The following is a 12,892-nucleotide window of genomic DNA, read 5'->3' on the forward strand; positions in this document are numbered from 1 at the left end:
TCGTAGTGTGTGTTCACAGCAATGAAGCCTAACTAAGACAGTCAGGAGACAGGCAGTTCATAGAGCTCTTGACTTTGGAGGCATTTTTATCACCACATTTTCAAATCTAAAATATTGGAATCAAGAGAAAAGCTCCCTCAACTATACTCTCCCCCTCCCCCTTTTTGATGATGTCCTGCTTCCCACCAATTTAGCAAAGGATACATGATTCTAAGCCAGGTGGTCACTCGTATGAGAAACAAACTGGCTCCCTGGGAAAACTCCAGCTCCAACTCAGGGCCAGTCTTGCCTTGGTTGGTTTCGATGAAGGTGGTGAGAATCTGGGTTCGTAGGCTTTTGCCAGCGTTGTCCCATTCTTGCAAAAAACTTAGAAGCCGGCTGATGGCTGCCTGCTCTTTTATAGAGGTCATGGCCAGTCAGCCCCGAGATTGACTGTGAGGTACAGAAAACAGGGCACCATAATGTTTAGAACTCTATGAACCCATAACCTCACATGTGTGCAAGGTGCAGTGTTGGTCCCTAGCACTGGGGGAGGGGCTCACTCTAGGAACTTGCGCAGGGAGGCTTCAGCCAGGTTGTAATGGGATGAAAGGAATCATGGTGGCCCAGCAGTGACCCACACCTACAGACCTACAGACACTGTGGCAGGAGGAGGAGAATTTCAGTTAGCATGAGCTGCAGCTGAGAAAGATGCTATTTCAATGACAATGTATGGGTCAGGCTGGCCTTGAACTTAGAGGTCTGCCTGCCTTCTATTTCCCAGGTATGAGGACTAACAAATGTTAGTGTCTGCTTTTTCCTTCCTTCCTTCCTTCCTTCCTTCCTTCCTTCCTTCCTTCCTTCCTTCCGTTTCCTTTCCTTTCTTTTCTTTCTTTTTTTTTGAAGACATAGTTCTGCTATGTAGAGCAGGCTGGCCTTGAACTCATGATAAACCTCTTGGTTTAACTCTGTGAATGTTGAATTACAGGAATTAAGTTAAAAAGTTTGTTTTCCCTTTGTGTGTGTGTGTGTGTGTGATGGTGTGTGTGATGGTGTGTGTGATTGTGTGTGTGTGATGGTGTGTGTGATTGTGTGTGTGTGATGGTGTGTGTGTGATGGTGTGTGTGATGGTGTGTGTGATGGTGTATGTGATGGTGTGTGTGATGGTGTGTGTGTGTGATGGTGTGTGTGATGGTGTGTGTGATGGTGTGTGTGATGGTGTGTGTGATGGTGTGTGTGATGGAGTGTGTGTGATGGTGTGTGTGTGTGATGGTGTGTGTGTGTGATGGTGTGTGTGATGGTGTGTGTGTGTGTGATGGTGTGTGTGATGGTGTGTGTGATGGTGTGTGTGATGGTGTGTGTGATGGTGTGTGTGATGGAGTGTGTGTGATGGTGTGTGTGATTGTATGTGTGTGTGTGTGATGGTGTGTGTGATGGTGTGTGTGTGTGATGGTGTGTGTGATTGTATGTGTGTGTGTGTGATGGCGTGTGTGTGATGGGGTGTGTGTGTAATGGTGTGTGTGTGTGTGTGTGATGGGGTTTGTGTGTGTGATGGTATGTGTGTGTGATGGGGTGTGTGTGTGATTGTGTGTGTGTGTGTGATGGGGTTTGTGTGTGTGTGTGTGTGATGGGGTTTGTGTGTGTGTGTGTGATGGTGTGTGTGTGTGATGGGGTTTGTGTGTGTGTGACGGTGTGCGTGCATACATATGTACAGACATATATATATATATGGAGGCCAGAGGTTGATGTTGGGTATCTTCCTTAACTGCTTTTCACCTTATTTTTATTTTTTGAGATAGAGTCTCACTATATAAGTTTGGCTGTCCTGGAACTCCATCTGTAGACTAGGCTGGCCTTGAACTCACAGAGATCCTCCTGCCTCTGCTTCCAGGGTGCTGTGCACCACTACCCCTGGCCCTGCCACCTGATTTTTTGAGATAAAGTCTTTCGTTGAACCTGGAACTCACCAATTTGGCTGGACTGGCTGGCTGGCCATCGAGTTTCAGGAATACATCTGGCTTGCAACCACCCAGTGCTGGGTTTATAGTTGAGCGCTCTTGTGCCTGGCATCTCCATGAAGGCCAGAAACTCAAAAAACACACGATCTGGGGGATGGGGGTGGGGGGTCGGGGAGGGGAAGGTATTTGCTAAAAGCCTCAGTGGCTCTCAGAGCCCTCTTCAAGCTGGATGGGAGACTGGGGTCTTTTGAGACCATGGCTGATCAGTTTAGGCAAAGTTCTTCTTAACCTTGTACCTGGGCATTTATTCTAACTCTCTTAAAACAACTCAAAGTAAAGTTAGTGGGAAGAACAACTTATTCTATAGCTGGATTAATGGGCTGTGCTTTGTAGGAGCCTGTGTCCTTGGGAGAGTGTTTTTGGTGGTGGGGGGAGGGGAGGCTTAAAATAAACCCGTTTCCCAAAAATAGTTGTGATTGAAGGTGTTATTATCCATAACAAATGTTAGCGCTGACGGGATAAAGGCACGTGCGATTCTTTTGTCTAACAGACAAGTGAAAGTCATGTTTCACATTACCATGGGGTTTTCTGTGATTTACGGAATATTTGTGAAACATTACTTGTAGCGGCCGTGATTGATATGGAGGGAACAGCTTGTGTGTAGGGAGATGTGTATTTCACAAAGACGGCTCAACATGAAATTTACAGTCCCATAAAGTGCTCCTACATCTTCGCCAGAGATCTAGTTAAAAGGACTTTACAGTCTGAAACATCCTAAAATTGATTCTGAATTAACGTTTCCTCACATGTATTTGAGATATTGATGGGGCCCTGCTATCAGACTTTTATTAGGAAGCAATAATCTGAGGCATGCTGAGACAGACAGACAGACATACCAACCTCCACTGTTCCCCAGAGGACACTGGGTCTGTGCTCCTGGGAAGGGCACCCACGCAGCTTCAGGAAGACATCACAAGGTCCAATCAGTTTCTAGAACTGGGGGCTGGGGTGAGGGGACGGGACAAGTGTGGATCAACCTAAACACAAAAAAATGACCAAACCTTCATGGGATGCCATAGATTATGGCAAACTCTATTGTAATCAGAGACATAAAAATAACTGTCACAGGCCGTAGACACCTTCCACAGCCAAATCGGCATTAAGAAAAAGAGGGTCAGCTGGGAGGGGCTGGCGCAGGTGCTTATCCCAGTACTAGGGAGGCAGAGGCAAGCAGATCTCTGTGGGGTAGCCTGGTCCATGTAGTGAGTTTTAGGACAGCCAGGGCAACACAGAGAAGCCCTGTCTTAAAAAACAAACAAGCAACAAATCAAACCAAAAAAGAAAGAAGAAACAAGGACCAGTAGCTGTTTTAAATCCCAGGGAGGAGAGGGGGATGAGACACCAGCATTAACCTTCTCTAGATGGATTCTTCCTAGGGTCACGGTTCAAGTACACTATTAGAGGAATGCCCAGCAATCTTCTTCTAGAAGCTAGGTTTAACTCTTAAATGTGAATGCCCACGAGTGGCTCTCTACAAGGTGCTGTGGGAGGCAAGAGTGCATGCTGCCTCGCCAGGGTCCTGGAGTCACTCCTCAGGGAGGAGCATGAGGTTTGGTATTAGATTGGCTCAAGGCCATGAAATCAAAGTAACAGTTCCTGTCTAGCCTCATTCCCTCTTCCTGCCACAGGCAGCCATTTTTGGCTCCTCTGGTACTTACTTCCACATTTCCAAATATCTAATGTGCGTATGACTTGAAATGGGCTGCACTGTGTTTCCCTCAATTTCATACGTTGAAATCCCAAATCCCCAGTACCTCAGAATATGACTACACTTTGAGGTAGGATCTGCGTGTGTACATGTGTGTGCATGCCAACATGCAACTACTCTGATGGTGAGGCTAACCTCAAATGTCATCCTTGCTTTTTGAGACACGGTCTCTCACTCTCCTGGGTCTCACCAACTAGGCTAGGCTTGCTGGTTGATTGGCATCACGGGCCCCTTTGTTTTTGCTGGATTACAAAAATGGCAGCATGTCTCAGATTATTGCTTCTTCTTCTTCTTCTTCTTCTTCTTCTTCTTCTTCTTCTTCTTCTTCTTCTTCTTCTTCTTCTTCTTCTTCTTCTCCTCCTCCTCCTCCTCCTCCTCCTCCTCTCCTCCTCCTCCTCCTCCTCCTCCTCCTCCTCCTCCTCCTCCTTCTTCTTCTTCTTCTTCTTCTTCTTCTTTTGGAGCTGAGGACCGAACCCAGGGCCTTGCACTTGCTAGGCAAGTGCTCTACCACTGAGCTAAATCCCCAACCCCTATTGCTTCTTAATAAAAGTCTGATAGTAGGGCCCCGTCAATATCTCATTCTTGGCAGCAAGTGGAGAATGGCTTGCTCCTTCTCCTCTTTCAATATGGACACTAGGGATCGAACTTGGGTCTTTATGCTTGCTAGGCAAACCCTTTCTCAACTATCTTTTAGGCCCTGATGGGGTCTTTAGAACAGCACCTAGGATTAAGTGGGGACACTGAGGTGCAACTTTAATAGGAAGGTTTATTTACAAGAAGAGATCAGGGCTGGGTGTGGTGGTGCACATTTTTAATCCCATCACTTGAGAGGCAGAGGCAGGCAGATGTCTGTGAGTTCAAGATCAGCCTAGCACTAGCATGGTGAAAAGACCATGGGACACTGAGGTTGGTGGGAGCATGAGGGACATCAGAGCCGAACACTGGGTCCCTGAGGCCACAGCTGTGAGAGTTGTGATTTGACCAGTTGTTGATGGGCTGGGGACCCTTAGAGTGGCCCCTGGGCAGGGCCAGTGCAGAGGAACCTCCAGGCCCTCTGGCAAGTTGTTCTCTGACTTCCACATATGCACCATGACATATGCACACGACACTCCCCAATGATAATAGTATATGTTTTAAAATTAAAAAATATTAGAAGATATTAGGATATGGAAAGTCAAAATGAAGATACAGGAAAAGATGCTATTTGTAAAGGAAGTAGAGGGGACCAGCAGCCAGCTGCCCTGCAGGACTCTGATATGAGGACTCCCTGTAGACTTGGGAGGGAATACATTTCTGCTTTTTTTCTTTTTCTTTTCTTTTTTTCGGAGCTGGGGACTGAACCCAGGGCCTTGCGCTTGCTAGGCAAGCGCTCTACTACTGAGCTAAATCCCCAACCCCTCTGCTTTTTTTTTTTTTTTTGGTTCTTTTTTTCAGAGCTGGGGACCGAACCCAGGGCCTTGCGCTTCCTAGGTAAGGGCTCTACCACTGAGCTAAATCCCCAGCCCCTGCTTTTTTTCTTTTAAAGATGTATGTGTGTCTGCTGTGAGTATGCAGTGCCTACCAAGGCCAGAAGAGGGCGTTGGACACCCTGGAACTGGAGTTACAGATGGTTGAGCCAATGTGGGTGCTAGGAATGGAACCTGGGTTCTCTGCAAGAGCAGCCAGTGCTTGTAACCTCTGAAGCTCAGCTCCATTCCTGTTTAAGCCACCTGGTCTGTGCTCTATTATGGTAGCCTCAGCAAACTGATATACTCCTATTACTTGATTTATCAATTTTGGACAAAATTTATTATCTATTATTCTGGCAGCTGAGGAATTAGTTCTCTTGAAGCATTCCGTCCCTCCCTCTCCCCCTCCTTATCCTCACAATATAATTTCCCACAATTTACAGTTAAATCAATAGTGTTTACATTATTGACCAAGTAAATAAACTCTTTGGTCAAGCAATAAAATACTATTACATTTTCTTTCCTTACGGCTTGGTTTTTACCTAGAGTCAATCACGGCCATTTCTTCTCAATCATTTAGTTCTAATTATCTGCGGTGATTTACACATGTTCCATATGTAGCAGTAGTTTTTCCCTAAATGTTCAACCCACATTTAGCTGGTCCCTTTTTCTCCCTGGAGAGCTGTGTCCTGGACCTCTTCCTCTTTCAGGTGGGGCTTGTAACAAATGCCGCCTTGGGATTTCCTTCCGTTGTTCTTCCCCATCGCTGAAACACATCTCGTTTCTTGATTTCCCCCTTGTTTTGTTGAGGATGTAGTGGCGTCTGTAGGTGTGTCCTGGAAACTCTTCCCATAGATCAAGTCTCCCCTTCGCTTCTGCTGGTAACTCTGGAGTCATTCTGTTCCTTCCTGTCCCCTAGGATGTCCCCTCTGCTGTTGACTTTAAAACCGTTCCTAAAACTTGGCCGGGGATGTAGCGCCATAGTGGAGCGCAACTGAGCATGCTTGAGTCCTGTTTGAACAACTATCACTGGGGAGATGAGCGCAGTTCTTGTTCTTGCTGGGCACAAGGTTTGCAGATGTCACAGAGCCTTTTATTTTTGTTTTTTCTTTTTTTTTTCTTTCTTTTTTTTTTTGGTTCTTTTTTTCGGAGCTGGGGACCGAACCCAGGGCCTTGCGCTTCCTAGGCAAGCGCTCTGCCACTGAGCCAAATCCCCAACCCTTGTTTTTTCTTTTAAATGTACAACTTTCATTTATTTGTTCATGTGACCTGCGTGCATGCCATAGTGTATGTGTGGAGGTCGGAGAACAACTTGTAGGGAGAGGTTCTCTCCTCTTCTACTCTGTGGGTCCCAGAATGGGACTTAATCCATCAGGGTTGGTGAGGAGCCTGACCCACTGGGCCATCCTTCCTGACCCCCACCCCCACCCACCCCTCGTTTTAAAGATTGCTTTATTTTTATTGTGTGTGTATGGGTATTCACCTGCATATGTGTATGTGCATGGTACATGTGCAATCCAGAAGAGGGCATCAGATTCTGTGGAACTAGAGTTACAGGCAGTCATTGGCCACAATGTGGATGTTGAAAAATGAGCCCGAGGCACCTGCAAGAGCAGCCAGTGCCCTTGACCTCTGAGCATCTCTTCAGCTCTACATAGAGCCTTATAGATAAATCACTACAGTTCCAACAGTGGGCTCTGATGGGGCAGGCACAGGACACTTGCACTGTTTGGTTTGGTCTGGGTTTATGACTGGCCAGGGGAGACACAGGCAAAGTGTGTTCTAGACAGAGAGGATAAAATGTGTAGCTGGCTCAGAGGAGAGTGAGTAGAGGCGTAAAGACTGTCAAGTCGTAGGTAGTACAGTACAGTGGTTAGGGTTGTGGATTCTGGAGAGCTGTGTGATTTTCCACTTCCCAGCAGTGTGGTCTTAGGCTGGTTAGTTAACTTCTCTGGGCTTCAGTCCTAGTATCCATTATGATGTGATAATACTATCTCATAAGACTCAATATAGGGGCTAGAGAGATGCCTCAGTGGTTAAGAGCCCCGACTGCTCTTCCAAAGGTCCTGAGTTCAATTCCCAGCAACCACATGGTGGCTCGAAACCATCTGTAAAGAGATCCGATGCCCTCTTCTGGTGTATCTGAAGACAGCTACAGTGTACTTATATATAATAAATGAATAAATCTTAAAAAAAAGACTCGGTATAAACTGCGACGTACAGAATGGAATCCTCAGTTGGAGCAGGCTCTTGGTCTTGGCCTATAGCTCAGTTGGTAGAGTACATGCATATTATGCATGAAGTCATGGGATCATGAAGTCATGGGTAATGGGATCAAAACCCCATTACCTTATAAACCGGGTGTGGTAGAACACATCTATTATCCTGGGCCCTAGGCAGAGGCAGAAGGACTCTTCTCTTCTCTTCTCTTCTCTTCTCTTCTCTTCTCTTTTCTTTCCTCTCCCTCTCCCATCCCCTCCTTTTATCCCCCTTCTTTCCTCTCTTCTCTCTTTTTTCTTTTTCTTTCCTTCTTTCCTTCCTTCCTCCATTTCTCTCTTCTTTCTTTCTTTCTTTCTCTCTCTTTCTCTCTCTTTCTTTCTTTCTTTCTTTCTTTCTTTCTTTCTTTCTTTCTTTCTTTCTTTCTTTCTTTCTAACAAGACAGGGTTTCTTTGTGTAGCCCTGGCTGTCCTGGAACTCACTACATACACCAGGCTGGCCTTGAACTCACAGAGATCCCCTTGCCTCTGCCTCTTGAGTGCACTACTAAAGTGTGTGCTACCATGCATGACCTTGACTTTGTTTTGGAGATCCCTTATTTCCTACAATAATTGGAAGATGGGAATGGAGAGATGGTTTAGTGGTTACAGGCACAGCTGTTCTTCCAGAGAACCTGGAGTGCCATTCCTGTGCTCACGACTGCTTGTAACTCCAGTTCCAGGGCGTCTGACATCCTCTTCTGTTCTCCATGGGCGCCTGTACACAGACAGACATACACATTTGGAAACAAGACGTGGGGCTGGAAACAGTTCAGCAGTTTAAGAGCACAGGCTGCTCTTATAGGGAAGCTGGGTTGGACTGCCAGCACCTATATGGTGTCTCACGGCCTTCTGTAACTCCAGTTCCAGGGGATCTGACACTCTCTCCTGGTCTCGACGGGCGGCAGGCATGCACCTGTGCACAGATAGACATGTGGGCAAAATGGGCAAGACGAGAGCTGGGGGTCAGCTCAGGAGCCATTCCTGCAATCAGCAAAAGAGGCTCAGGGCACCGAGGGGAAGCTGGAAGCAGAAATATGTCTTAGGAAGAAACAACAGGATCCAGTGACTGAGCGGCTGTGGAGGATGAAAGAAAGGGAGGAACCACGTGGGTCCACTGGGAATGAAGGGCCCCAAACGCCCCCAACCTAACCCTCCATTTTTCTTTGCAGTGCTGGGGATAGAACCTAGGGCCACTTACACAGTAGGCAAACACTACACCACTGAGATACACTCTATGTATCTCTGGCTGGCCTCAAATTACTATGTAGCCAAGAATGACCCTGAATATACTCACAGACACCATACACACATAAGCAATAATAATAAAAATAAATTTCCAAAAAGATCCCTATTGCCTAGGGGGCTGGAGAGATGACTCAGCAGTCCAAAAGCATTGGCTGCTCTTCCAGAGGTCCTGAGTTCAATTCCCAGCACCCACATAGCTGCTCACAACTGTCTGTAAGTTCATGTCGGAGGATCTAGCTAGCACTCTCACATAGACATACATGCAGGCAAAACATCGATGCACATCAAAATGGAAATAAATCTTTTTTTTTTCTTTTCTTTTTTTCGGAGCTGGGGACCGAACCCAGGGCCTTGTGCTTGCTAGGTAAGCGCTCTACCACTGAGCTAAATCCCCAACCCAGGAACAAATCTTTTTAAAAAGGGCTCCCTGCCTCATCTTATCTCCAGCCACTTTTCCTATGCCCAGACTCCTAGTTTTCAACCTCCCAGGCCCTTCCAGAGGGCTCTCAATACTGTCCTGACGTCAGGAGTGACTCCCTTTTGTCCTTCGGGACTCTTGCTATTGTGGCCCTTCCCTCTCTCTTCCTGTGCTGTCAAAACAAACCCTCTCGTGGAGTCTGAACTCAAGGGCAGGGTTGGTTTCCCTATCCCTGTGCCCTGGGGCAGGTGGTGTAAAATAGATGTTTAATAGATGGTGGGCCAGCTCTTGTTTTGATGTTTGTATCTGAATGCCCGTGATATGTAGGTACATAAAATCGCTGCCTTCTCAAAGCTGCTATGTGCAGAGTGGCGGAAGCTCCATCCAAGGAGGCCAGTGTGAGTTCTATGAGGCATTTTACAGCCATGACAGGGACGGCGATGTCAGCAGGGGTGTCATCTTTGGAAACGAAGGACAGGAGTTTGGTGCCATGAACGGTCAGTTAAACTGTAATTGGAGAGAGCTGTTCTTCTGAAAACCATAATGTTCTTTAGTTGAAGCCAAATGGCATCCAAGAAGGGGAGAAAATTTTTTGGAATGTCAAAGAAATGATTTCCAATTAGGTGCTCACAAGCAGAGACGCTAGTGATCAGCAGAAATGAGAAGCAAACAAATTAGCACTAATGGGAAATGGCTTTTGGAGAAGGGGATTTAATTTATAGTCAGCCGATCATGGCATGCAGTGGGCAATAAAAGTCAGCTTCACCAGCTTGATCAGAACTGGAGCTCGCACAGGATGCCAGAAAAATGGCCAGCACCATCATGCTCACTGGAATCCCCCTGTAAGTGGCAGCCAATTACAACTGTCATTATTTTACCTTGGAGAGAAAATGGTGTGGAAATCATAGTACATGAAATTAAATTTCAGATTAGAAACCTTAGTCCAAATTGTCTGTGGCCTTCTCACCTTGGCACAGTCTTCTGCAAGAATGGCCAGCATACTTCTTCTGCCCAGAACGGACCCTTTGACCACCTCTTCATCGTCAGAGCTGATTAATAAGTGAAGTCTTAGCTGCAAACCACTCTACAGTGGCTGAAAGAAAGGTCCTTCAAGCAAGTGAACCCAAATCACAAAATTTCAAAACTCCAGCTCACGCTGAGAACTCTTTAGCAATACTCAAAAGAAATTACTAACAATTAAGGGAAGCCAGGCATGGAAACCCAGCACTTGGGAGACTGAGGCAGGGGAACAATCATAAATTCAAGGCTACTCTGTACTATGTAGCAAGTACCAGGCCATCCAACCAAGGCAAATGTAGCAAGATCCTGTCCCAAGAAAAACCAAACCAAGCCAAATGAATAAACAGAAAACAAACAAAAGAGCGTACTTAGTATGTCTTGTTATTAGATAAAATTTCCCAGACAGCCCCCTTGCTAATTCCTTTCCCTAAATTCAGAATAAAATACACCTATAAAAGCAAGAAAGCTCCAAGCCATGGGTTATCTGTCTGCCCCATACCCCAAAGGTCCCCTAAAAGATAAGGTCATCTGCTCTTGTTCCTAGGGTTTTCACAGGGCAGAATCAAAGAAGGCCTTCTCCTTGGAGTCTTGATTCCTCACTCTTATGAACTATGATGTGGTGGCACACATCGTTAATCCCAGCACTCAGGAGGCAGAGGCAGGTAGATCTCTGTAAATTCGAGGCCAGCCTGGGCTACAACGTGAGTTCCAGGACAGCCAATGCTACACAGAGGAAACCTGTCTCAAAACAAAACAAAGCAAAACAAAAAAGTAGTGCCACTCTCTGGAGACCAAACATTCAAATACAGGAGCCTGTAGGGGCCATTGTTATTAAAGCCACCTCATTTCACTCCCTGGTGCCCATAGGCTTGTAGCCATAGCAGAATGCAAAAATGCATTAAGACGAACTTCAGAAGTTCCCATAGTCTATCACAGTCTCAGCACTGTTTAAAAGTCCAAAGTTCAAAGTCTCTTCTGAGACTCAAGGCAACATCTTAATTATAATCCCTATAAAATCGAAATAAAAAAAGCAGGTCATATACTTTCAACATACAATGACACAGGATATGTATATTACCATTCTAAAAGGAAGGAAAAGAAGCACAGTGAGGAAATACTGGACCGAAACAAGACCAAAAACCAGCTGGGCAAACTCTAAACTCTGCATCTCCACGTCTGATGTCAGCACACTCTTCAGATCTCCAGCGCCTTCCTTCAGCTTTTCTGACTGCACCACACTTCTCCCTCTTGAGCTGGTTCCATTCTGTTGGCAGTCCTCCTTGGTGGACTGTCCCAAAACTTTTGCATCTCCAACATCTTGGGTCTCCAATAAAATCCAGGCTTTGCTCTCATAGCTTCATGCAATGGTCTCTCTGGATCTCCACTTAGGGACTACCCTGATACATACCTGGCTTTCTTTACCCATGGAGGGAGATTCCATAACCTCTTTGTTGTATCCTGGATTTTAAGATTGGGATCAAATTCCTGAAGCTGCCAAGTTCTGCAGCTGGCTAGGGCTAGAACATTGATGTAGGTTTACATTTTTTGCAACCTACTTTTAATAAACATTCAATTCCTCTTGTCTACCACCCACCAGAGGTAGTGGAGGAGAAAGGTTAGGATATGGGGAAGTGGACCTGTTTAGAAATGAGTCTCTGGAGCAAATCCCATCTGCTTTGTCAGGAAACCAGCAGGTCAGTTCATAGGTCAGCAGCGCCAGCTCGATTCACTCACAAACACTTCACAGATACACCAGGAACCCAGTAAAGTAGTGTCTGGATAGCAGCAGTGGTGTCACAACCTAGCAGGAACATCTAGGCCTCAGCTGAATCAGTGTGTGTGTGTGTGTGTGTGTGTCGGGGGGGGGGGTTAGGAACATCAGGGAGACCAGAAGTTCTTGGCTGTGTCTCAATGAATGGAAGATCAGCGAAGAGGAAAGACCAAGAAGCATTGCAGAACTAGCCCCACAACCAAGCCCCTCTCACCGTCTGTTGAGTCCTATTTCTACTCCCTCCGAACATCATGTGTCCTCCACAGATCTTGCCTCACCATATGCCTTGCCTCAGCACGTGGGGCTGTCTTAGCCAAACTCAACTTAAGCCTGTGTCAGTTGACATCACTCTGCCAATCAGCCTAAGTCTGTGGAAGCAGCAAGAAGCCACCAGCACACTGCCAGAAGTCTTTTGGTGTACTTTTCTCTATAGAGTTTCAACAAATGCAGCTCAACTATGCAATATAAGGAACAGTACACGAGTCTTGTTGGCAAAGAATCCTTCATCACGTGTTCTCTCACGTGCTTTCTTCAGCAGAACATCCTTCTACCTGTGTCTGCTTCAGCCAAACATTCCTTCATGTGCTTGCCCTAGCAAAACACCGTCCAACACAACCGACTCTCCAAAGAACCCTTCGGTTTCCACTTCACACAGGCCCCTTGTCCAAATGTATTTCCATCAACTCTCTGGTTGGATGGTTTCCCTCACTACTTAACCTTTTCTGAAATTCTTTTTCACAAGTTGGAAGCTTCGCCGGGTGAAGTCTTTCCTGAAATCACCACTCCGTTTATTCTGCTTAGCATGTGGCTTTTTCTTTAATTTTTAAACATCTCCTTGAACACTGGACTTAGCTCCATTACACCGCCTGGTGTTCTTTTCATCCTCCAATAGTTTGTATTTTCTTGCTCGGTTTGCTCCCTTTCATTGTAGATCTGTCCTGTGACACACACTCTCTACTAGACTGCCTTGAAATCTCCTCTGCCAACACCATTAATCCAAACCACTCCAGTTTAGCCTTAGGCAGTT

At 46.1% G+C, this 12,892-nt stretch overlaps 1 protein-coding gene and 1 long non-coding RNA gene across 5 annotated transcripts in view; both read right to left on the reverse strand.

Annotated features, from left to right (window-relative positions):
• LOC148005993 (uncharacterized) overlaps window positions 1-12,892 on the reverse strand; it is a 1,435,680-nt gene that overhangs the window by 1,147,065 nt on the left and 275,723 nt on the right. The window lies entirely within an intron of this gene.
• The window catches only part of Armh1 (armadillo-like helical domain containing 1), a 39,738-nt gene that overhangs the window by 24,588 nt on the left and 2,258 nt on the right, over window positions 1-12,892 (reverse strand). For 2 of the 4 annotated variants that reach the window (NM_001126297.2, XM_087550588.1), the window contains 2 exon segments: window positions 205-432; window positions 2,838-2,974. In NM_001126297.2, coding sequence (NP_001119769.2) covers window positions 205-410 — 206 coding nt within the window. In that variant the 5' untranslated portion in view covers window positions 411-432; window positions 2,838-2,974. 4 annotated transcript variants of the gene reach the window in all.

This window comes from Rattus norvegicus, chromosome 5 (genome assembly GCF_021556685.1).
Source record: "Rattus norvegicus strain SHRSP/BbbUtx chromosome 5, alternate assembly SHRSP_T2T, whole genome shotgun sequence".
Lineage (NCBI taxonomy): Eukaryota > Metazoa > Chordata > Mammalia > Rodentia > Muridae > Rattus > Rattus norvegicus.